The sequence below is a fragment of the Colias croceus genome, chromosome 25 (assembly GCF_905220415.1).
Source record: "Colias croceus chromosome 25, ilColCroc2.1".
NCBI lineage: Eukaryota > Metazoa > Arthropoda > Insecta > Lepidoptera > Pieridae > Colias > Colias croceus.
In genome coordinates, this window is record NC_059561.1 from 2,292,598 (window position 1) to 2,319,717 (window position 27,120).

The 27,120-nt window shown below is 30.4% G+C and overlaps 1 protein-coding gene across 1 annotated transcript in view; it reads left to right on the plus strand.

Moving 5' to 3' along the window:
• Positions 1–27,120, plus strand: part of LOC123703216 (titin homolog) — a 139,783-nt gene that overhangs the window by 90,221 nt on the left and 22,442 nt on the right. Inside the window, exons 3-4 of the mRNA XM_045651145.1 lie at positions 8,805–8,840; positions 24,101–24,233. Coding sequence (XP_045507101.1) covers positions 24,158–24,233 — 76 coding nt within the window. The 5' untranslated portion in view covers positions 8,805–8,840; positions 24,101–24,157. The remainder of the gene's footprint in view (positions 1–8,804; positions 8,841–24,100; positions 24,234–27,120) is intronic.

Below are 27,120 nucleotides of genomic sequence, written 5' to 3' on the forward strand. Positions count from 1 at the left end.
ACCATTATCACTGTATCTTTAATTAAACGACCAATTTATATTTTAATGGCGTTCCCTTCGCAAAGAACTTGGTTTTCTTAATGTATTTTGGCAAGGATATTCAGTGAAGTAGCCAAATTGGATGATATAGAAATTTAAGATGTCATTAGGGAACACTTGATATTATTGCCCTACAATTCCTTTGTTTCGTGTAAGGAATAGCAATTGTCTTCAATGTTTTCATTAGAAACAGTATCGAAATTCATTAAATTATATTGGTATTAAAGTGAAGTCCCGTGTTCCCTAGGGGGCAGATGCGTTATGCATACATTTGTTTCACTGATCGATTTTTCTTTACGGACAGGTAGGTGATCAGCCTTATGTGTCCTGCCAGACCGAGACATTTTGTTTTCTTTGTCTCCACCGGGAATCGAACCCCTTGGTTCTGTGCTCACATGACAGCCACTTTACCATGGAGGCTGTCACTGTTTGTATCTAATAGTTTAATAAAAATATATTCTTGTTATTTATATAGGTAGTTTGGTAAACAACTCAGCTGGATTACATTTTCACAATGCATATGTACAGTCTCTAATTATTATTATTGGATATGTTGATCACTGTTCTGATGTTATAGAATATTCCTTTGTTCATAATATAAGATAATTTAATATTAATTATTATTAATATCCAGGTTATGTCATGTGGTTTCTTTGTGTGGAATGTAAAATGGGTTTAAGCTATGTTTAATATCGCCATTTTTGTATGAGGGTGAAATAGTTACTCGTGTTTTAATAATATTCAAACTTGTACAGGTTGTATTTATTACCTGTAAAATAATAATTTAAAAGTTCCAAAAGCTTATATGGTACAGACAAGCAAACATACCTACACTATTTACTCCAAATGATTACGATTAATTTCTAGTCCTGAATTATTTACGTTAATTAGTAACAGGTTATTAAAATGAACGCTCAAGTAAAAATTACAGTTTAAAAGTGAAAATATACATGAGCAGAAAACAACAGACCATACAGATAAGTACAGACTACAAACTGGATAATTTTTGCCCTAGCTGTTTCAAACGCTCAAAACTTACGCAGTACAATTAATCCTCCTTCCTGATACAGGAAAAGCGTACATAACACCTATGTATAGAGTCTATAATAGCACAGCCAGGTTTCAAAGTGAACTAGCTCGCCTTTTGAAATCTATTTCCCATTGTTTTGCTACTTATGACTTCAAAGCGAACCTGAACTTGGATCTACGTGTCTCGCTTTGAAGCTACGTTGTTTTACCAAAGCCCTGACACTTCGTTCGTACAAATTGGTTTTAATATATTATTTGGTTATATAAGGTTGTCAACACCTGAAAATTGTAATTATGAAAAATAGGGTTGACAACACCTGAAAATTGTGGTTATGAAAAATAGGGTTGTCAACACCTGAAAATTTTAGTTATGAAAAATTGCGCTTGCAAAAAAAGGTGTTGCAAATTGGATAGCGAAACTTGAAAATAGCAGTCTATGATAAAAGCCACAGTGATATCTCATTTAAAATGTAAAAAAGGTTTTGTATACATTCTGAAAAAAATAAAATCTGAGTGCTCTTTCTATTTTTGTTAAAATGTGTATCAGCAAATAGTTAACAAGATTTATTATAGATACAAACTTGCTAGCATAATTTAAAATGTTCAACGTATTCCCAGTATTACAAAGTTATTCTAACTCTTTGTTCGATAAATAAGCTTACGAGACTTAATAAAAATTTTCGTTCCAAGAATATGGGATTGCTAAGCTAGATCTGATTAAGGTGCTTCAGTCTTTCTAAAAGTGATGAAAGTAAAATTCCTTACAATATTGGATTTGCAGTAATTGCTATCTGCTTCAGTCAAAACTTTATTATTGGTTTAATTAGCAAAACTAGATCTGCGTCTTGGTTTAAAAAAAAAACTTTTGAGAGGGTTTTTTGTATATAAAATGTATACCTATAGACTATATACCTATTGAGATACCTATTTTTTAGAATATGGATATTTAAAGTTTTTTATTACTTACTGAAAAGGTCATATTGGAGATATAGAGCACATATGAATTATGAATGTTATTTTAAAAGAAAATCGATCGATTTTCTTTACCAAAATTGGACTTCGAACACTTATTCTAGTTTCTGCAGCCAAAAAATCATCAATTTGCTCATCATTAAAAAATATTATGTATACTTTAGCCCCTACATATATCACAATATTTACTTCTTAAAAGTCTAGTATCAAGTATCTGTTGTTTTCTGCCGAGAAACAGGGATTAAACTACAAAAGTGTAAGTAATTTGTCATATTATCATGCCAATATAACGATAAATTTACTCTCAGTTAATAAATATTGCGAAAAAGCAAAGGTTTCAAGGGTCTGTTGAACGTCACTATAAATTAAATGTTGTGAGCTGAAGAGAAGATAGTGTATCGATTTAATTGGCCATTCATTATGCTTCAAATGTAGGTGAAATATTATAGTTTTCGATATACGAACTTCTCTTAATAAGTAAACATTTGATATTTAGTTTTTTAGCAATCAAATGCTTTATTATGTGAAATTTTTTAAGAAAATATGCGGTTCAACTCCCTTCTCACTATCGTAGTGTAGATACCGATAGTTTCAATTCTTTAAAAATATTGCATTATACAATGTAATTTCATGCAATAATTATACAACCAATTTGACTTCGTATTTGCACACACAGTACACACACACAAAGACCCACGTAGACACGCACACAAACGTATTTATACGATTATAGACGCTTAACAAAAATAGAAAAAGGAAAAACACACTTGTCTCAACTTAAACGAATTGTTTATTTACAAAATAAGTTCTCAAACTACCTACATCACATACATCATTTCCAAATGTCAAATTGACTTTCCATTTATTTCTGGAAATTCCCCAAAGAAAATATAATTAACATTCTAAAATAACACACGAATCATCAATTTAACAATACGACCTCAATTTAAGTAACAAGAAGTGTTCTAATTATTTTTCTAAACGGTTTATTTAGCAAACTACAATCATTAGCACTAAACGTAGCAAATGCATGGAAAAAAAGAAAAAACTATACAATTGTTTGGACAAAGAAAATTACTCGCTAGTTTCACGCAACATAGAGCCTTTATATGAAAGTTTGTTCTATAAACAGTTGATTTTTTTATTCAAAATGGTAACTATGTAGAGGAAACGGCGCGAATATTTTAAAATTTTGATTTATAAAGTTGAATAAAATATAACTACTTACCTGTACGAAATCTTTGAAAATTTTGATCTATGTTTAATTTTTGCTGATATTGTGTATAACTTTTTGGTAGTAATCGATATATTTACACTTTTCCGTAAAACTATTAAAATATTGGAGAGGTAGGATGTACCTAATACCTTATATTATAGGTAACATTATGAACTATATACCCATGTTATGTTTTTTTTTTCTATTGAATAACTAACCTTGCACGTTGGATAACATTCATCTTCAATTCAATAATTATGCTTTAAAAATAGACATGAATTCTTTTCATAGGTATCTAGGTCACGTATCTACTAAAATAGTTTCTATGAAACTCATATCAATGACATTTCTATTGTGTTATTAGAGACAGAACAAATCACAAATGTATTGTAAGTAGAAAGGTATATATAATTTATAGTATTATTTATATATAATAGTAATAGTAGTATATAAGTTACTAGCTGCGCTCCGCGGTTTCACCCGCGTGTCTACGCTCCTGGTGGTCTTAGCGTAAAGATATATAGCCTATAGCCTTCCTCGATAAATGGGCTATCTAACACCGAAAGAATTTTTCAAATCGGGCCAGTAGTTCCTAAGATTGGCGCGTTCAAACAAACAAACATAACACAGCTTTATAATATTAATATAGATAACATAGTTCACCTGAGGTACTGAAATAAGTAAAAAGGTACAGATAGGTATTAGATTTAGACAATTGAAGTAAATTGTTGCTAATTAGACGCATTTAACTACAGTACTTCTTTTTACTTATAATATGACTAGGAAATTAATATAATGTATTAGTTAAAGTACTACAGTGTACAGAGGTAATAGCAAAATCATGTTCCTTTGTGTCACTACTGAAGAAATGTGTAATTAGGCGCTTTCGCCTAATGGGATTGTATGAAGACGTACTAATTTTGGGTCCTGAATTTTCTTTATATTTATTTTGATATGTCAAAGAAAAAGCGGTTTCTTATTGAAACATTTCTATAATTAGAATCTATTTATTTATTTATTAAAAAGGTTCATTACCATACAGTTGTTACAAATCTATATTTTACGTTAAACAGTAACAATAGGATTTATACATTATTATGCACAACTATTACAGATGAACACTACATTCACAGTAATTAATAATAAGTTAGGCGATATCTATACATAATATATATATATATATATATCTACAATTAAACAAAAAAGAAATGTGTGTACTCTTATCATTAAAGAGAATCTATTGATAATAATCTGTGTAAGTAAGTAAGTTAGTTGTTTTGTTGGGCTGATTTTTCAATCCTTGGTTAAAACTTATTCATCGAATAACGTATTAAACTACCAATTCAAAAATGTATTCTAATTGTCCGTATTTGACAGTTTACAGGTGACAGTTTAAAATGTTCGTGTAATACTTTATTGGACGGATAAATCTTAACCAAGGATTGAAAAATTGGCCCTAAAAAATGTTATTCACATTTTCCGTTTAGTTTCATGCCGCTACATACAAAAGAGAGTGTTCTTTTTTCATTTCACCTAATACCGCCTCTCTATTAAAAATAATATTTTAATTATTTTTAACTTATAAACTAAATTTTATGAGAGGCTTAGTATAATTAATGCGAGAGAAGTCAGGACTTGTAACTAGTCCTATAAAATGAAACTACACTCAGACCTAATGATATTAATTTTGAAACATATTTCAACTTTAGCTGTACTGTACTTAAAACTAATTCAAACACATCTGAAAACTTTCATATGTAACCTTTGTAAAGTTGCAAGGTTACACGCTATGTTACTTTGGCATGTTATGATTTATGTTTTAAAATTATATATTTAATATTTTGAGGAACGATTTAAATTAAAACTGAGTTTGAGTTAAAAGTGGACAAATTTTTAATGCACTTTTCAGGCACTAAAAATAAACAGCTAAAAATAATAATAATAACTTTTTCAGCTTACAAATAAAAATCATCAAAAAGTCGATAGTTCTGAGATATAACAAACCCAAAACTACAGTCCCATTGAAAAATTCCTTTTTTGAAGTCGGGTTGATTTAATAAATAAACAGGACAGGAGAGTTTAAACGGTCCGCCCCGGCTTCGCCCGTGGTACTTATGAAAAATAGATGTTGGCCGATTCTCAGACTTACCCGATATGCACAGAAAATTTCATGAGAATCGTTCTAGCCGTTTCGGAGGAGTATGCAGACTAACATTGTGACACGAGAATTTTATATATAAGATAAAATTTGTGAAAAGTTGCCTCAAATAATTATTAAGTTTAACGAGCACTTGATAATATTTTGTAGTGTATTTGAAATTTTTCTTCTCAACGAAGATAATATTTTGAATTGTTCGCACGAGTGAATTTGCGGGAAAAAGTTTTATTTCGTTGACCTAAAGAAAATATAATAAAATACATTTGAATATAAAACTTTTAAATAGATGAGATTTGATATTTAAAACATTTTATTAATAAATACTTATTCGTGGTGTTTTATAAGAATTATAAGAACTTAGAAAAGAACCAGTAGTTGAAATCATAATATGCGATAAATTAATTAAAATTTAAAATAATAGAACTAGTTTCCATGAAGTAAGTAGGTTTCTAGTTTTTGGGTATTATTTAAGTGTACACAGAAATGCTAAGTAAATGTCAAGACTTAGAGTATTGAAATAGGTACTTACAATAATATTATTCTTTAATATATTGAATATAAAATTTGTACGATTGTAAGTATTATAATTATGTCGAATAGGTAATCCTTAATCTAAAATTCAGCATTCGAATAACAGTTACTTATTATACACGATTTAACTCTAATAACAAAACATATTTTCAAATAAACTTCTTCCATAATTACAATGCGATTATTTTCCGCTAAAAGAACCACAATAAAATTAAATAAGTCGGAAAAATGAATACCTCAATGAAATATAACAATAATTTATGTGATTAAAATAGCAGTTCATTTGTTTCAGGCTTATTCGCAATAAAATGGCGGGAAACGTTAGCAATTAAGCACAGATGATAAATAACGTTGTGACAGATAAAATACAATTGAAATAAATCGTTCTGAAACTGATATTAATTGGAACGATGAAGGTTGAATTAAGAACAATATAGAGTATAAATTTAATAATTTAAATTCATTTGTAACGTAATTTAATGTGTATTATATTATTGGAATTATTTAAAAGTGGTTGCTCGGTTACGTTAATACTTTTCAAGTATACTTCAAAATATTTTATCATAAGCTGACTGAAAATTACATTTCCCAACCCATTTATATGTATTTTATTTAATGTTGGTTATTTTTTAATGTTGTAAATAATTTGATTGAAACTAGGTGTATCCCGTCGTGTTACCTACATGCAGTGTATTTGTATACATACATGTTATAAATTTTAATTAGAATAATATTATTTTGAGGTGACTCGACTGACCGTTTGGTTTAGTTGGTGACCCAGCCTTTCAAGCCAGATTGTGTCTTCGATTCCCAACCAGGGCAAACATTTTTGTGATGAACATCGATGTTTGCTCTGTGTCTGGGTATTTATTTAAAATTATATGTATGTTTATTAGCCATTTGGTTTCCATGAAACAAGCAAAAGCTTAGTATGGGATCAGATCGTGCGGTGTGTGAAAAATGTCCTGAAATATTTAAATGTGACTTTAACAATGTCGTGAAATATTTAAAAACTTTACCTTTAAATAGGTTTGTTTCTAAGAACGTTTATTGTTAGTTTTCTGCTTTAATTATAGCTGAAGCTCTTTAATAAAATGCTAGGTCGTTAGATCGGCATTTTTTCAATAAATAACCATCAAGGGCCGACCTTTACTTGAAGGGTTATTTATTACGCAATAATTTATGATTGTCAGATTGTTGCGGGAAAGAAAAATTGTTATTTTAAATTACATTTACAGTAGGTAATCGTCGTGTTGACTTATTTATTTACTAGCTGTGCCTCGCGTGCGTTTCTTTTAACATTTTTGGATATTTGTCATTTTATTTTTTTAAAGTTATTATTGTCATTTTACTCATTAGGTATAAGTACTTTCAATATCAGTTTAAAGTTTTTTGATATCTGCAATAGACTGACGTGTCGTGTTGACTTATTTATTTATATCCCGTGGCTGTACAAATATTTAAGGGAGAGACCCTTTGAATCCCTTGAGTATTCTTTATTGATTTGATATTGTATATTGTAAACGCGAAATTTTGTATGAATGTAAAGGTATATGTCATACTCTATAGGTAATTAGGTAGGTAGGTAGGTAGGTACTCTTTCACGCGAAAACCTCTGAATGCATTTTCATGATATTTGGCAGTGATTAAGCTTGTAAACAGAATAGCATAATCTACAGAAATACTTGTTTTAAAATACTTTTACGTCATGGCAATATCGTCACGCCATGGAGTAAGGCGACGATTTTGATATCTTTGAATCTTGCCAAAGAACATTCACTTCTGAGTTCTGACACGTGTGCTCGGCACACACGCTCTTTTTTCATTTATAAATACCTATTCATTCTTCTATACATTTCAAGGCTAAACCACTTCGCTGTCGGATCATCAAACAATAAAAATTGAACATTTCTAAAAACTATCTGAATACAATAGAATTTTATCATCGAACAAAAAGTACCTACGAATAAAACTAAGCACTGTTATATTTTGTTTCCATTTTTATTTCAACTATTCGAATTTCGAACATAAAGGTAGGTATTTGAAACTGGTAAAAAATATAACATATTATTATATTTGTACTATTTGTGTGACATAAGTAATTTGTACTATTTGTGTGTAGTAGGACTATTCAATAGGCACATGTTTATAAAATAATGTGGGTTTTTAGAAATGCAATAAGGATTTTAGTTATATCAGTAAAGTATAAGTATATTCAATATTTATCATAGAAATCAAACATTATCTGCATTAATATTAGTTATTAATACAAAACGCCATAAACAAATTTTGATAATACAATCCATTTAAATATTGAGATTCAACTTCAAAATATAAATTGAACAATCAAAATCATATATTCCCTGTAATTCATATTAAATTATATGCTCCGTTAATTCCTATCTTTTACGCTACATTACACACACGCACAAAGATCAAGCAATAATTAGCATTCGAATGCCCAGACAATGTGACGTCATAAGAGGACTTGCAAAACGAATGTAGCTCCTCCGGGACAGATAAGAAATAATATATTTCGCGCGCTTTTCACAGCTTGCCCACAAACGGGACGCAATGTGGCATTATGCACAATGGAACACTGCTCTTCTATTTTTAAATTAAATACGTTCATTTCCACACAGTCTTGTCTTTTTAGTCTGTGGACGTATGTTCTTGTTTTTTTTTTCGTTATCTGTGGAAGTTCTTTGGAATTCGGTTTGAATTTTTTTTCTAATTGGAGGCAGTCGATTGTAATCGAATGTTTTTCTTAGATTGCTTCGCTAGTTTTTTAATAATAATTATTATTATTTAATAATACGTTTCTTAAAGTTTAGTATTCAATTATTTTTGTTGTTCCAGGTTAAGGTGCTTATACAAGGAAATTAAGAAAATATGGTGAGTTTCATTTGTTTTCATATTATTTGTTTATATTAAAACATAATTTATCCATCGCTTTAATATAAAGTCTTAGTATAAAGTTTACTAACAACCTTCATTTGTTATTTGTGAACTTTTTGATTTATTGCATTTGTTTTGAACAAGATAAACTTATTGACATATTGTTTCAAAGATTTCGCGATACGAACAAACATTTTGTTTCCAATTTATTTGCGCAGTTGGGTAAAAGTTTTATGTGTATGTCCTGTATAAAGCAGGTAAAATTAAGTTACTGATTTATTATATTATTGAGAGTTATCAGAATCATGCTAGAAATCAACCATTTTTGTATCAATCAGCAAAGTGACTACAGATTTTTTGCGGGCTCGTCTCCGTAGAAACTGTTTTGTTAATATTATGTTATTTCTGTATTTTGACAAAAGTGCATAACTATAAAAATCACTTCTAAAAGAAATATAGTTCAATACATAATTGAGTGCTATAAAAATGGGACCTTTATATTTTAATTCAAATAATATCTAGACTGAAGCGATATGTAGTCTCTATAAAAGAATATCAGATATTATAATTATATTTTAATGTTATTTTCAAACAGCTATGAATTATTTACAGAGTTTTATTAGACTCTAGAGAAATATTTTTATGGGCAATATCAGTTATTTATGAAAAAAAATTAACCAATGTATTTGCAATTTTCGTAGTTAAAAAGAAATCTTATAATAATAAGGTAGTAGTACCTAAAGCTTGATATTAAAAACTGTATTTATTGCTTCATTTTCTGAGTAAATGGGCATTTACTTTTATGTGTGGTTAATTACTTCATTGTAAGTATTAAAATAACAGTAATATAACTGTTTTGTTCATTTTCAAATACTTATAAAAAACAATTTGAATAGGCATATATTAAGCAAACCTTTTCAATAATTAATTATTTTACCTATATCCCAAGGTTGAATCCCTAGAAGAAATCGCTTCTAAGCATTAGGGCCGCCAAATTACATTAGTTATTACGTCTTGCTGTAGATTTTTATGTCTCGTGTGCATTTTTCATAGTGTTTTCATTATTATGTTTTTAAGTGTAAAAATAAGAGAATTTTACTCCCATTTTTGCAAGGGAATACGCATTTAAAGATCCATTGTCTGCGCGTTGGTGGCGTAAGCCTTCGTTCCAGCAGCCGCCAGCGAGGGGGGTTCTAGTGGTGGGCCTGGAAACGGGCATCTGCTGGGCGGGACACGCGGTAGAGTCGTAACCGTTCCCGCAGTTCCGTCCAAAGCAGCGCGATGGAACAGAGTGGGGTTTTAGTCGGTAAAAATCCGACATAACCACGGCTCCATCCCCGGGAGCCGGGGGTATCTAAGAAGATTTCCCCACTTTAAAAAAGGGAATACGCATTTATTATTCAGAGTATTTAATAGGTCTTATAAATAATTCAAGATAGCTTAAACGGGTGGTTTAAGGATAGAATGCACTTAAAACTGATTTAAAGGCTGAATAAGGTCACAGTAAGCTTAGGCTTTCAGAGTCGTTAAAAGCGAACGACGATTAAAATCCTATCCGATTTCCTTCGTATAAAATAAATGGCGATTGCTTGATGATTGAACTAACTAGATAGCTTGCTTTCATATTCTAGTAAACAGCTGGCTAGCAAGTTATAACATTCAAAGTATTTTTTTTATTTAGATATGGTCCAAATTAACATAAATTGAATTAGGGGAATGGTTTTGTATGTTAATCACTACATAGTATAAAACAAAGTCGCTTTCTCTGTCCCTATGTCCCTTTGTATGCTTAAATCTTTAAAACTACGCAACGGATTTTAATGCGGTTTTTTTAAATAGATAGATTATAGTTCCCGTTCCCGTGGGATTTCCGAGATAAAAACTATCCTATGTGTTAATCCAAGTTACCCTCTATATGTGTGCTAAATTTCATTGTAATCGGTTCAGTAGTTTTTACGTGAAAGAGTAACAAACATTCATACCTACATCCATAGTCCATACATCCATACATCCATACTTACAAAGTTTCGCCTTTATAATATATATTAAGATAATTTACATACCTAATCGTATGCTGAAAATATACCCTCAATTATCCTTTATTTTTGTCCTTGTTTCGATATAATAATATTATCCAACACCCACAATCCACATGTTATTTTGTATTTACTTTCATGAACCATTTTCCTTAAAGTAATCCCTAAACACTTAAAGCTCCTTGCCTAATCTAAAAGAGGATATATTTCGAAAACACGATCTACTAAAAACGAATTGATAAAAATAAAAAAAAGACGTGTGGCACTCGGGGACTGCTGCGGTAAAGCTATTGCATGCTATGCCTTCAAGCCACACCTCCATGCCCGTCGGAGTGGGGAGCGTGAGGTTTTTTCGTTACGGAATTTCTCGATTCGGTCCCCGCGCTCAAGGCCCGCGATAGAAGCTATGCAATAGCTTAATATCTATTAGGGAAAACCTAAATAACTTTGTAAATTTTAAATTAATTACATTGTAACTGTAAATTAACGCTACTGAAAGTAAATTTTTCAAAATGATAATAAGTTAGTTGAAAGACCTTTGTGCACGTCACAGACACACAATTTATTTATGACCACGCGGTCGTAATTTTTGGAAAATTAACAAAATAAATAATGAATTTAGCATTCGTTTATCACCAAGACCAGTTTACTGCGCAAATACTTAAATTTCCTTTTGAAACATTTCTTAGCTATTTCTAATTGGGAAGCCATGAATACCAACTCCTTCCTGTACGTAATTAAAGTCACATTTTTAAAGGAAATTCTGAAATAAATTCTTCTTCGTGATGTTGCAAGTCTAGCGTTATATTATAATCAATGGACGCAATGCCTCATTTGGCTTTTTTATAATCATAATATAAGGCCTTGTGTATAATGAAACGTGACCTTCAGGAAGACATAATAAAGTACTAGGTTTTTGAAGTGAAAATTATTTAGGCGCGTTGATACTAAAATTTCAAGGTCGTGTCTTAGCAATACTGTCACGTCATGGAGGGCGACAATTTTGGTGTCTTGCCAAAGAGGATTCACTTCTGACAGGTGTGCTCAGCACACACGCTTTCGTTTTCTAAAGAAAGCACCACAATAAAAATATTACTTCTGAAGGTGTGGGTGCAATTTCCTTTATAATGCAATTTTCTTACGTACCTACATAAGGTGAACAAATTTACTCGAGAGCTAGGGCACAAAGTTCAAAGTTTTCATGTTCAGTTTTAGTAAAGTTATTCTATAATCTTCAAAGATATAGTGACCTGTGAAAATCAAACATGAACCACGTGTCATTTAAATAATATATTTTAAGCTATTGCATAGCTTCTATCGTGGGCCTTGAGCGCGGGGACCGAATTGAGAAATTCCGTAACGAAAAAACCTCACGCTCCCCACTCCTACGGGCGGAGGTGTGGCTTGAAGGTATATCATGCAATAGCTTTACCGCGGCTGTCCCCGAGTGCCACACGTCGTTTTTTTTTAATAACGATGACGATAATAATGATGATGAAGATGAGCAGCAAATATACGATTTTGGGAGATTAGGAATTTCTCTTGTCATAAAAGCAGATCAAATTAAATAACAAGTAAACGTTTACAAGGATCAAAATGTTTTCGGTTACATTATAGTTCAGATACAAATGGCTCTATCAATTTATAATCTACATTACACAATATAAAAAGTTTAACAATAGTTACAAGCTCCAAATACTGTAGTACTATAATATGATAGTTCACATCCTCTAATCCAATCAATTACCCAACTATGTGCTTTACCAAACATTTCAACATACAACAGCTGTTTATTTGCCAAATTTGCTTACCTATCTGATAGCAAAGGTCGGCTCGTTTGCACCCGTAAAAATTGAAGCAAAAAACCTCTGTTTCTTGTTAAGATACCATCTGTAATCTGTTTGCATAGAGCCTTAACTTGGAAGGGATCCAAGAGGACATTTCTTGCTCGAGGGAAAAATATAATATTATCACTGGAACGTTTCGCGTTCAATTGCGGGTTAGGCAGGGTTGTTTTATTTCGTACAATATTTTTTAAGGATTTTGTTAGTTATGGAGGCGTTTTAATTGGTTGTTGCTCTTTGTTGGTGATGAATTATTGTATCATGATTATCTTCTTTTCGCCACTTTACTATTTAATATACGTCTTGATAAAGAAAGCGAGAATCAAGAGTACCAAAATCTTTAATGCTTCTAAATTAAACTACGAATGAATAATAAAAGTATTTTTGCTTATAAAGGACATGTTTTTGATTGTACATAAGTACCATTATCACTCACTCGTTACTACAATGAATTACATTAGAAATACGAAAGAATAAAACACTTTTATGAATGAAATGAATGAAATGAATTTATTCGCAAGAAAAGTGGTAATACATTGGTGTTATGAGAGAACATGTTCTACACAATTCGCCAGTCTCAGCTGGCATGCGAATAGTTACATTAACTAAATTTTACAGTGCTTGTTAAATTTTAAATTTTAATATAAATTATAAACATTTTATTAGCGATGATGACAGAGATTCAAATCAAATTAAAATAAATTATAATAAATTATTACATATTTGCATCAAAAAATTCATTTAAATTATAATAGCATTTGTCAATTAACCAGTTTTTAAGCTTAAACTTAAATCTATTTAACGGTAGCTCTCTTATATTTTTAGGTAAGGCGTTAAATATATTTATGGCCATGATATATGCATTTTTTTTACATAAAGTTGTTCTGTGCTTTGGCATTATCAACCTGGTCGGGTCTCTCTGTCCAAGTTGACAGTTTTCCCCTGCACTATTGAAGATCTTGTAATGTTTTTTCACGAAAAGAGCAGCCTCTAATAGATAAATTCCAGTTAACGTCAATATTCTACATCTCCTAAACAATGGTCTGCAGGAATCCAGAGGAAATGCGTTACAAAGTGCTCTTATGCATTTTTTTTGACCAATGAATACTTTAATGGCGTCTGTCGAGTTACCCCAAAAAATAATGCTATATCTTAAGACAGAGCCAACATAAGCATGATAGGCAGTTAAAGCAGCTTCGTATGAAATAGTTCTTCTTAATTTTCTTATAGCAAAAACAAACTTATTTATTTTAGAGCACATTGCGTCGCATTGAAGTTTCCAATTTAAGTTTTCGTCCAATCGTAGTCCTAGAAATTGTATACTATTTACTTGTTGTATCTGTTCGTCATTATATTTAATATTAATAGGAAATCTCTGCGTTTTATAATTTAAAAATTGCATGCATTTTGTTTTTGTTAAATTTGGAGTCAATCCATTACATTTTAACCAGCTTATTATATTATGAATAGAATTATTTAAAGTCACGTTATAATTAGTCTCTTTCAGATCGTCAGGAATTGTTAAACAAATGTCATCAGCGAATAAAATACAGTCATATCTCGTTATTTTTGGCAAGTCATTAATATATATTAAAAATAGTAACGGTCCAAGTAGACTCCCTTGGGGTACTCCATATCTATTATGTTGATATGCTGATTTGTAAGCCATCATTTCCTGATTTTCATCTTTATTTAATATTTCCACATATTGTTTCCTATTTGCCAGATAGCTTTTTATCAAATCATAGGCCGGGCCCCTAATTCCATATTTCTCACATTTATATGTTAAAATATTGTGGTTTACGAAATCAAAAGCTTTTGATAAGTCAAAGAAGATAGATGTTACAGGTAGTTTCTTATCAATACTCTCAGTAATTGTTTTTATCACTGAGAAGATAGCTAGCGTAGTTGATTTATTCTTTTGAAAACCGTTTTGTTGAGTATTGATGACATTATTTTTACTGAAGAAATTATAAAATCTCTTATAGATTGCTTTTTCAAAGATTTTAGAGAAAATTGAAATCAGGGTAATAGGCCGATAGTTGCCCATTTCGGTTTTATTTCCTTTTTTATGTAGAGGTTTTACAACTGATAATTTAAGTGCTTCAGGGAATACGCCTTGGTTAAAGCATTCATTTATAATATGCTCTAAGACATGCGCAATATTATTTTTACATTGCTTAAGCACCAATGTACACACAGAATCATAGCCAACAGCTTTTGTATTTTTGAGTGATTGTATTATGTTTATAATTTCGGATATATCAGTTGGTATTAAAAATATACTATTGTTTACTGTGTCAATATTATATCTATAGTCAGAATAATTATTAATAGCTGCATTTTTGTCATCATTAGTCAAGTTTATGAAATAGTTGTTAAATTTATTTGCAATAGTCAAAGATTCAATAATGTCCATGTTATCAATTCTCAATTTGTTAATGCAGTTTGGTGTCAAATTTTTTTCGGAATGGCAATTTTTTATCAAATCCCAGGTCGCTCTTATTTTATTATTAGAGCGTTTTATGTATTTTTCACTTAACATTCTTTTCGAACAATCAATACAGCTTCTTAATGTCTTTGAGTAAAATTTAAAATTATATTTCATGTCCATTCTTTTTGTTTTGTAATACTGATACCGAAATTGCCTTTTTTTTGCACTAGCTATTTTAATTCCTTTAGTTGCCCATTTTATTCTTGTAGCACGACATTTGACGATTTTTTTGTAAATCGGAAAACATAAGTTGTACAAAAGACAAAAGAATGTATGAAAATTATTAAAGGCTTTGTTAGGATCGTTTTCACTAAAAACATCATTCCAGGAGAGGCAATTTAAGTATCGTTTGAATTTATTAATATTATCTATTGAGTAATCACGTGATTTGACGAAGTAGTAATTATTATTTTTTTCTAATGTGTTCAGTTCAAAATGTAATATTTGACAGGTATCATGGTCTGATAAAAATAGTTGCTTAATTGTACCCTCAGCATTTTCGCATGTACTGGCTATGATATCAATACACGAATTCTGTCGTGTAGGATTGTTTATATTTATGCGAATATTATAGTTTTTAAGTATGTTTTTAAGTTGGTTGCTATTATAATTACTTTTTAGAATATCAATATTAAAATCACCCGTTAGTATTATGTTTTTCTTGTCTTTTAGATTTAAATTTATTTTATGTAGCAATAGTTCAAGCTTTTTAAAGAATTGTACTATAGTAGAATTCGGTGTTCGATAAATGCATATAATATAGCACCTATATAGAGGTATATCAACTCCACAACATTCGAATATTTTCTCTTCTGAGTATTGATTACATATGTCAAGGACCTTAAATTGTATGGATTTTTCCACGAGAATACAAGATCCACCACGTTTTTCATTTTTTCTGCAAAAAGATGTTGCCAATGTGTAGTTTTGTATCCTAACATTTGATTCTTCTCCGCTCTTAATAAATGTTTCTGTTAGGCAGATAATGTTTATTTTGTTTTCTTGTTTTTCTTGCAATTCTAGTACTGCGAGTTCAATTACTTCTAATTTATTTAAGAGACCTGCTATGTTCTGATGTATTAAAGTTTGTATTCTGTTGTTTTTAAGTCCGAAAAAACTTTTCCTGTTCATTTTCTGTTATGTTATCGTGAGGTTTAGAAGTCTTTGGTTTCCTTATGAGATAATAAAGAATTGAGCTTTTTTTGGGCAATTCACATATGTTTCCGTTGTTTGCTAGATGATTTATATAAGGTTTTTTAGAATATGTTATTTTTTTGGAATCTTTTAGTTTAGTAAGCCATGATTTTTCTACCAAGAATTCCTTTTTGTAATAATAGGAGTCAATATATATATTTATTTTGTTGCATATTTGTTTGAGATAATTTTTATAAAAAGTTCTTTTGTTATATTCGGGTAAGACTAGGTAATTACAGTTTGGAAATAGCGAGCAGATTTGTTTGAGATAATTGTTTATTTGGACTTCATTTAAATATCTATTATTTTTAACTTCTAACAGAGTGATATTTATGTGCTTCAATTTTTTTACTAATGCTGCAGTTTCGATCATAAATTTGAATGGGTCTGTATCATGTTCCCCAACACTTAATATGATTCTATCAGTAGATCTAAATTCCATTGTATAACATGATTCCAGTATAGTATCTGTATTGGCAAAGGGTTTTGTGATTGATGATATGACAAATTTTTCATAACAAGAATTTACTCTAGATGCAATAAGATAAGAAGCCAGTCCCTTGCACTGATGACCACCAAAAATGAAGATCCTCTTTTTTGGGTTTTCTTTGATCCCTTCATTCTTTTCCATTGCTTTTGCCTCTTGGTATTTAGAGTTTAATTTATTTTCATTTATGCTTCGGTGTTCCTCAGATTCCTCATTCTTGTCAAAATTTATTTTTCGTTTAATTTTCGTGATTTTTAATGAATTAAATTGCTTCTTCTTTGTACTGCTATTAGGTTCATTATAAATTTTGTTAAAAAGTAAAATTTTCTTTTCAAGTTCTACAATTTTTTTGTTTAAGATGTTATTTTCTAATATAAGTTCTTCTATTTCATTGTTTGAACTTTCAAGTTGAATTTGAAGATTCTTTATTTTTTCATTTAATTCTTGAACTTCTACACATGTCGATAAGTCTGGTAAGCTTCTCGTATTTGTACCGTCCACGTCTGACAGAAATGATTGTTCAAATGAATTATTGTGGAAGTTATTTTTGCGTATTCTTTGTGTGACATATTCAGAATTCATTTTTAGAAATTTTATATATTTTATTATTTTTGAGTTATCGTATAGTCACTGTTTTTTGATAAAGAGAATTTGATTTAATCGAAAATAGAAAATAATAAAATATTTTTATCAATGTGTCCCAGCGAGATTAGATCCCAGGTTCGGGCGGTTTATATGAACTTAACGCATGCTTCCGGAGCCACAGTAACATTAGTTCAGGTTGCGAAAGTTTGAAATATATTTAACGCAAACTTGTATTTTTAACAATTTGCTACTAGGTGTCTCTGTTATGATGTTTAATTGATGTTTAATATAATAATACAGTCACTAGGTGTCGCATTTATAAAGTTGTTTTGCTTTGTCATAAATGTCACTACTTTAAATCATAAACGGTTAATGTCATTATTCACTTGTTGTTGAAAAGAAATTATGCACTGTTTATTGATGTAATTTTGATAAATATTATCCTCAGGCTTAAAAGTTTATCATTTTTAATTGGTTTTTGTTTTGACGTCCACAAAATAAACTGTTCTAACGGTAACAATTTTAGATAACACTTTTTGACTTTTTCTTTGAAAAGTACTGGTTTTATTTCGTAGATAACACTACCACTGTATATTTGTGTTTCACTTATCACTTTAAGTCACTTTCCACTTATAACAGACGCTTACGAATATATTTCAAACTCTAAACAACATTTAAACCACGCAAAACACCATATTCCCAATACAGCCTTACAAATTATATTTTCACACATACCCTTCCCATTTAAATAATAAATTGGCGTTCCGGACCAAGTTTATTCATACCATATTTTCCTCAAAGCTAATCTACCGCAGCCCTAATGGTGGAACAAATTCCCAAGACCGCCAGCCCTATTTAACGTTGTTTGCAAATAGCTAGGGCGGGCAGCAATATGCCTCAGGCTATATATAAAAGAAAGTCGTGTTATTTATATTATTTATAACTGAAGAACAGCTGAACTGATTTCCTGAATTGTTGGTGAGATAGCTTAGAACCAGGGGAGGGACATATGATACTTTTTACACATAAAATAAAAAAAAAATACAACAGGGGCGGAGCTAATTGTTTATATAAAATGTTTTACATAGGCTATTAGCCAAATTTTATATTTTCAGCTGTCTTTTTTTACGATAGTTGAATCATGCCAATTTTGTGTGTTTTAGTGTGCCGTTTTTGAAGATCGAATGTTGTTTTTGTAACCCTTTTTAATTATAATACCTTTGCCTCAAGTGAATGTGATAAATAATTATTTTAACGTCTTAAAATTTTCACAAATAAACCAAAATGATATAGCTTTCAAATACAATAATTTAAATCGGTTCACGGTTATGATAAAATCTTCTGTTCCAAATCTAGTAAATATCACTCATTTATCTATCTCACTACTAATATAAACGTAGTCTTGAGCCAAAATGCGGCCCGATCGGTCCACGAAACAATAGATTTTCTATGGTGTCTGTAGTTCCGGTGAGTTATTACTGTTAGTCAGTAAACTAATATTCAATGATTTATGCTGACGTTTCTAGTTAAGCTGGTTAAGCTCTCAAGCATAAGGTTTGAATTTAATATGTGACCATTGACCTCACTGTTTTATTTAACTACGATGCATACAATATGACTTTGCATATTAATACAATCTTTGCGTTCATAAAATATTTAATTTGTATTAAAGATGAATATCCCGACTGAAGATTTTTCAAGAACCTTGAGTACAATTTAATCTAATATAAGTAGCATATTATTATAATTTAATTTTGCGCATGAAATAGAAAATTCATATTTCTTTTCTGACAAGTTGTATTATATTATATAGATCATTGGCTGTCTGTCTGTTTCAAACGTTCTTCTACATTTCTCTTATCACTTAGGGGTATGAAAATAGATTTTCGATTATCACACCTATCCGATATACACATAAAATTTCATGAGAATCGTCAATCCGTTTCGGAGATGTTTAACTTCAAACACACCGACACGTTAATTTTATCTATAATCTATGTAATGTAATGTATGAAATCAAGGAATTGTATACAATTCCTAGGAAATGTGTACAATTCCGATACCATTTAGGAAATGTACAAAATATTGTTTATTAAACTATTTAATACATAGATATCCTAGGAAATGTATAATCTTCCTCGGAATTGTATATAATTCCAATATCGTATTAGGAAATGTATAAAGTAAATGATTTCTGTAATAAAACACTGTATCGGGTAACAGTCTTACCGTAAAATAATAATAATATGTTCATATTATCTTACTAATTAACATTTCTTAAATCAACTTATATTCAATCAAATCAATCACACATTTCCGTGCGATTTTAGGAATTACATACATTTCCTAGGGTTTCACGCGTGAACGGGTGGACCAATTTCAATATTTTTTTTATTATTATTTTCCTTGAAGTACGAGGATGGTTTTTATGTAGAGAAAACGTATATATGTACCACGGGCGAAGCCGGGGTGGACAGCTAGTATTAGATACAGTTCTCGTGTCACATTTTGTAACCAAACTTCTCCGAAACAACTTGACCGATTTTTATGACTTTTTGTGTATTCATAGGTCTGAAAAGATGTCGTAAATTATTTTATATCCATAAGTGATAATAATTTTCCGTAAAATATCTGCCGGTTCAAATAGTATGAATGAATATAAATATGACACATATTATATACTGTCACCACATAGCTTACCCGCTATGTTATAGTGCAATTTTTTAAATTTTTCATTCATAACAATTAACATCCTTCTCCTAATAATAAGGAACACCAAAAAATAATTCTCGAGATCAACTTACTTTTCACGCATGATGCCAGGAACAAGGGAACTAGGAATTCATTTTTTGTATTACATTTATACATAATATTATATTATAGAGAAATATTAAAGGTTAAATTGTAACGAATTCGTATAACTCTAAGTTGGAATATTAAAGCAACTTGGTACTTCAATTGAATATTATTAAAACGACACAAATTGAAATTTCATTATTCAATTCCAACAACTTGTATCTATTGTAACATTTTTAATTAATCCATGACTAAATTTCCAGATTGTCCAACTTGATAAGGGTCAGGACAAAAGACAGTTTGACAAATAAATAAAATAATAGCCTAATTTATTAAATTGTCTTTGTATGGATTGACTGAATTAATTAAAACTCTTATCAAAATAGTATCTTTGTAAATGGTTAAAATATTACATTTCTAGCTTGCAGCCCGCGGCTTCGCCCGCGTTTTCAAAGAAAAACCCGCATAGTTCCCGTTCCCGTGGGATTTCCGGGATAAAACCTATCCTATGTGTTAATCCAAGTTACCCTCTATATGTGTGCTAAATTTCATTTTAATCGGTTCAGTAGTTTTTGCGTGAAAGAGTAACAAACACACACACATCCTCACAAACTTTCGCATTTATAATATTACTAGCGGTTCGCCCCGACTTCGCCCGTGGTACCTACATGTTTACGTTTTTTTTCATAAAAACTATCCTATCTCTCAAGTTGGATCGGACTGCACATGGTGTGCGAATTTTATTATAAACGGTTAAGTGGTTTAGGAGTCCATTGAGGACAAACATTGTGACACGAGATTTATATATATTAAGAGATTAGTAGGACTTAATTGTTTTGTCAAAAACATTCGTTCTATATGAAAAAAGTATATTGCCTAAAAACACACTTGAAAATTAGACGTTAAAAATATTACTGAAGAACATGCTGTATATGAAATTATGAAACATTGTAAAATAAACCAATAAAACTCTACTCTCATAATATTAAGATTATTCGAGATTTCCTAAACATAATTTTCTCCTACATACATGTCTTTATAAAACATTCACCTAAATTAAGGTAACATAAAACATTTTTAGTTCAAAAGGTTTTAATGAGGTTATAATAATTATATAAATACATTGAAATACGTCCCAAAAACCTGATTACAACGAGACAGATGAATAGACTTTCATGTATGAATTTTCATATTTAAAATAACAAGTTATTTCTTGAGCTCAATGTTTATTACTAGCTGCGCTCCGCGGTTTCACTCGCGTGGCTCCGCTTCTGTCGGTCTTAGCGTGATGATAATATAATATAGCCTATTATAGCCGTCCTCGATAAATGGGCTATCTAACATCGAAATAATTTTTCAAATCAGACCAGTATTTCTTGAGATTAGATTAGCGTTCAAAAAAACAAACTTCAGCTTTATATTATTAGTTTAGATTTAGATTTACAACCGGTTCGAACACGTCAAACAATACGCAGTGACTTCTTGACAAATTGGGATACCATTATTCAACTCATTAGACCGATCCATTAATGCGTGATTGATTACATTCATTGCTCATAAACATTTGGCATCAGTTGATTGCGAATACATGGTGATTGGCAATACAATTTGATGGTCAGAACTCAGATTCAGCATTCAGCTTTTTTTACAGATGTGCAACAATTCTTTATATTATGAATGCTTAAAAACGGCGGAACGAACGTATTCAGAGTCATATAATTAACAAAACCAATGTGTCAATACTCGTCTGAAAACATATAGAAATATAACATATAAACGATAAACATTTTACAAATTATCGTACTCAAGTATGTACTAACGTGTTATGAGAATAATATAGGAATTCGTCTTTCAATAATATTTGATTGATAACTTCGGGCTTCAATCGATCAATACTAACTTTCATGTATGGGTTGTTAGTAGGTAGTCACATAATATTATTTAACCGACTCCAAAAAAGGTTAGAAATTCTATTGTATGTTTTTTTTGAGCTTTGTTACATCAAACTTCGACTGGATGAAGAAATTTCGATAGAACTATCTTTTTTATTTGAAAGCTGGTGCCCGCCATGTTCCATTTGGCTTAGTTCTGACATTTTGAAGGCGGTTTTTGGTTTTTTGTTAAAAGATAATTATTGCAAAGTAAAAGGTCGACGTTTTGTAAGTTTCCATAATAGTTATTAGCTATTTAATATAAAAGGGTTAATGTGTTGATTATTTACAATGAAACTATGAATACCAACCGGTCTGTAGCTCGATGATTATGGTCAATACCAAAACTTCTGCTATTTTACCCAGACATTTTTATTTCGGTATTAGATCATACTTTTATTATAAATCTGCGTTACGAAAGATGTGGTTGGTTATTTGCTATGACACTTTGAAATTAATATGGAACGGATTTCGGTATATTGTGTATTTAAATACCTACACTATAGCCTTAAATATGAAATACTCTACAAAAACAAATATATTTATTACTAGCTTCCGCCCGCTACTCCGTCCGCGCGGAAAAATTAAGATTTATTTTTTTCTACGTATTTTTCCGGGATAAAAAGTATCCTATTTTATGCCCAGGATAATAAGGTATAATTATACCAAGTTTCATCGAAACGAACCGTTACTTTTCACGTGATGCCTGAACATACAGACAGACAGACAGACAGACAGACAAAAATTTTTTTAATCACATATTTGAGTTTGGTATCGATCCAGTAACACCCCCTGCTATTTATTTTTTCAATATTTTCAATGTACAGAATTGACTCTTCTACAGATTTATTATATGTATAGATATTTATATTATAGCAATTTATTTAATCAAAGATATAGTCAACTAAAAAAAAGAGCATGTGTGCCGAGCACACGTGGCAAGATTCAAAGATACCAATATCGTCGCCTTACTCAATGACGTGACGGTATTGCCATGACGCGACCTCGTAATTTCATACTCAACACGCAAAAAGAAGTTTCACTTCAAAAGGTTATAAGTATAATAATTATCTTAAACCTCCTGAACACTAAGATAAACTTTGATGTAATTTAAGCAGTAAAATTAATCAAAATTTTATACACACACAAACAAGTAAAATTATCAGCTTACAATATGATGTAAGACCGATCATGTTTAAACTAGATCCTTATATGTATGTGGAATTGTACTTAACTTTGTGTATAAATGCATAAACGAAATCTCACATCGTTAATTATAAAGGTACGTTTACACACATTGTGAGTGTATAAGTACGTGACTATAAACGTACACAATAAAGTCTAAGTAATTAAGGTATAACCTCTCAAATTAACACGTATTTCAGTACATTTGTAATGTTAATTACTTGGTGATGTGTTTTAGGAACGTGTTTATTTATATTTATTTTATGTGTAAAGCTTTATTTTGGGCTCATGAGTCATGATACCATGACTGGAATAACGTGATAAACATAAACTATAGTGTTCTTATAAAAGTATGTGATTAATAAGACGTATATTGTGTTTGTATCGTAAATCGTCTGTAAAAGACGTAAAGGCCAATGATTGTGTTTGTTAAGAATTGGTTTATGTTCTGTATTTTTTATTACCTAACTGCCCGAAAGATTTGCGCGAAAGATTCTTTACCATTATTGGTAGTTTTAGGCTTAACCTGTGTAAAAAACTGAAAGTTTTTTCAGCCATTTTTAATAACAAAATATAATACAGTTTAAAATATAACAAGAACAAATCGTATTCAGTTTATTTCTCTTTTATTAAATGTCCCAACATATACCTAATTTATCTTTTATGCTGTTGATGATATTTTATAAATAATATGTTATCTTTCAGGTACTGAAGAAGCTGGCCAGATGAAATCTATGGCTCCCGCGTCCAGGGGCTGACAAAATGTTGCCTCCTGGTTTTTTCATATTCTGCTCTCTGCTGACGAGCTCATTATGTGTTATAGCACCGCAAATACCAGGTTTGTGATATTTAATTTCCTTATAACCGCACTGCTTAGGGTAGTGACCCTGCTTTCGAAGTCGTGGGTTCGATTCCCACCCAGGGAAAATATTTGTGTGATGAACATCAATGTTTGCTCTGTGTCTTGGTGTTTAGTATCTTCTAATTGTATATCTGTATATATTTCAAAGTATATAATATTGTGTATGTTTATCAGACATTTGGTTTCCATAACACAAGCGAAAAGCTAAATATGGGATCAGATCGTGCCGTGTGTGAATAATGTCCTGTTATTTGTTTTTATTTATTCAACTGGACTTCCTTCAAAAGCTATTTTGTGGCTAAACATATATTATTGCTATTTGTACTATCTATAACTACTACTAAGCTATACTATAATATAAAGTTTTTATTCCGAAAATTTACAAAATGTTATGCCAAGAATGAAATTTACACATCTTTTACTATTAAACTTTATATGACTCGCTTAAGTTTCAAAGTGTAACGAATAAATCTATAAATGTTATGATTTCGAATGCATTCACACTTCCATGAGTTCGACACGAAGTCCAAACTTTTAGATTTTTGATACTCGTCCAAAATGTTTCAGATAAAATATTGCTGGCTAGTATTTTCATGTTGCATATTTTTAATGATGGTATGAAAAGGAAAGATTAGATTATGTTGACATGATGAGCCCAAGTTTGGTGTAAAATATGCCTATACCCGTAAACGTGTAGTTAGGTTTACAAGGTAAATGGTGAAAAAACACTGATAAATAATAATGTGACTTTCTAAATAAATGTCCCATTTTCACAATCTGTTAAGAATTTTCGATAATAGTTTCCATAAATCCATTCTAATCTTTATAATATTCATGTAGAGATCTGTATCAATGTCCAAATAAATGTTATTCGAAAGATAATATTGTTATCCCTTATAAAATATATTTCAAAATATAAGAAGAATTTTATTCAAACAATGTTAACTGACGTTGGAATAATCAGCAATAAATTTTATTTCAAGTTCATTCCGATTCTTTCTTATTACTACGCTGTGTTTGTAATAAATTAAAGAAATACCTACTTCTTTAATTTAATGTGAATGGGAATAAGTATTAATATTATTATTTTTTGACATTCAAAGTCTTTATTTAAACAAAGACTGAACTAAATTGTACAATTTTTGAAAATACAAAACCAACTTATACAATTTTAAGACGACACTTCACATAAAGTTTTCTGTTAACATTTACCAGTATTTGTTACAAATTTTATAACCAAAAATGTGAACACAAAAGTCAAATAAAGGGTAGTTAGCTCCAAGCGTTTCTCATAACGGCACGTGTGTCGTACGACTTCCGTGTTCCTAATATACTCTGTTTAAAGAATGTCTGCAAGATATTTTAATAACAAGAACAATGCTACAGTAGAATTTCGTGTAACAACCGGAATGGGAACAGTTGCTTTGAATTTCTTCATCTGATAACGAGGTACGCATACTTTTATCTCTAACAAATATTCAACTTTTATATGACAGTGTAGTACATTTACGAAATAACTTTAAACATTTTGAATAAGGAGTTTTATACGCGAGCGTTGTAAACGCACGAGGTGGCATTATTTTGTGCGAGCATTCAAAGCGTACGAGGCATAAATGATTTATAATCATGTGTTTAATTACAGTAATTATTTCATATGTATTAGACCAAAATCTACAAAACAAATACTGTGTATGTATTTACAAAGATGAGGTCATTTGAGTTATTTTGTCTTAATAATAATGGATTTTTTTTTGATCAATTAGATATATTATTTCTTACTTTAAGTGCACATTAAAAAAAATTGATGATAATACCAGACTAATTAAATTCCAACCCCACGGAGTTGTCTACTACAAATTCTCCGCGTTCCGAACGTCGAAACGCGCAGTCTGCAAACAGCCTAACAGCTGACAGCATTCCTTAAATGCTCTTTTCTTAATATCAGTTGGTATTGCTATTCTCAATTTCCTTGCCAGTGTCGTCTGTTACAATTACAGTTTGAAAGTCTCCAATTTGGTTTGGTAAAGTTGTGACATTGTATTTACTTCTGCTTTAATAATGCAAAGGGTTTTGGAAATCTTTTTCTCTGCATTATATAAATGGCAAACAAGTCTGTAACATTTAATGAAATTCTTGTATTGTTTGGAGATATTTTAGATATGATTTGAGTAAATACGAGGAACATGTAGCGTTAGTTTATGGGTTTATTTTTTTGTTTTTGGCAGTGTAATGTAAAACTGGTAGTACAGAGGAGCCTTTTGAAGGATGTATTATATGGCCAATACTTAATTCTTCTAAAAGGTACAATGTAGTTGCATTCAAATATATTCTACTAGCTTACCGCTCGTGGCTTCGCCCGCTTTGTCTTAAACGTCATAAATTATATACTAAACCTTCCTCTTAAATCACTCTATCTATTAAAAAAAAAACTGCATCAAAATCCGTTGCGTAGTTTTAAAGATTTAAGCATACAAAGGGACATAGGGAAATAGGGACAGAGATAGCGACTTTGTTTTATAATAAGTAGTGATTACTATTAGAATGTTTCAGTTTTCAATAAATCAACTTCTGATTTATTGTAATTAGTTTCCAATGTTTCTTTTATAAGTCTCATATGGATTGGAAAAATAATACAAGGTTTTTCTAATTCAAATGATAGAACAGAGATCGAGCGAATAATTGACATCCCACAACTGTATTGTTTTAAAAAATTCTTGTTTGATTTGTTTTAAATGTACTGTTAATTTTAAATGCAGATACTATTATATATAGATATTGCTCTTATATATGTTTGAATAAAATATGTGACTTGTTTAGTGTATCATACAATAACTTCAAATTAGAATTTTAGTTTAGTCGTATA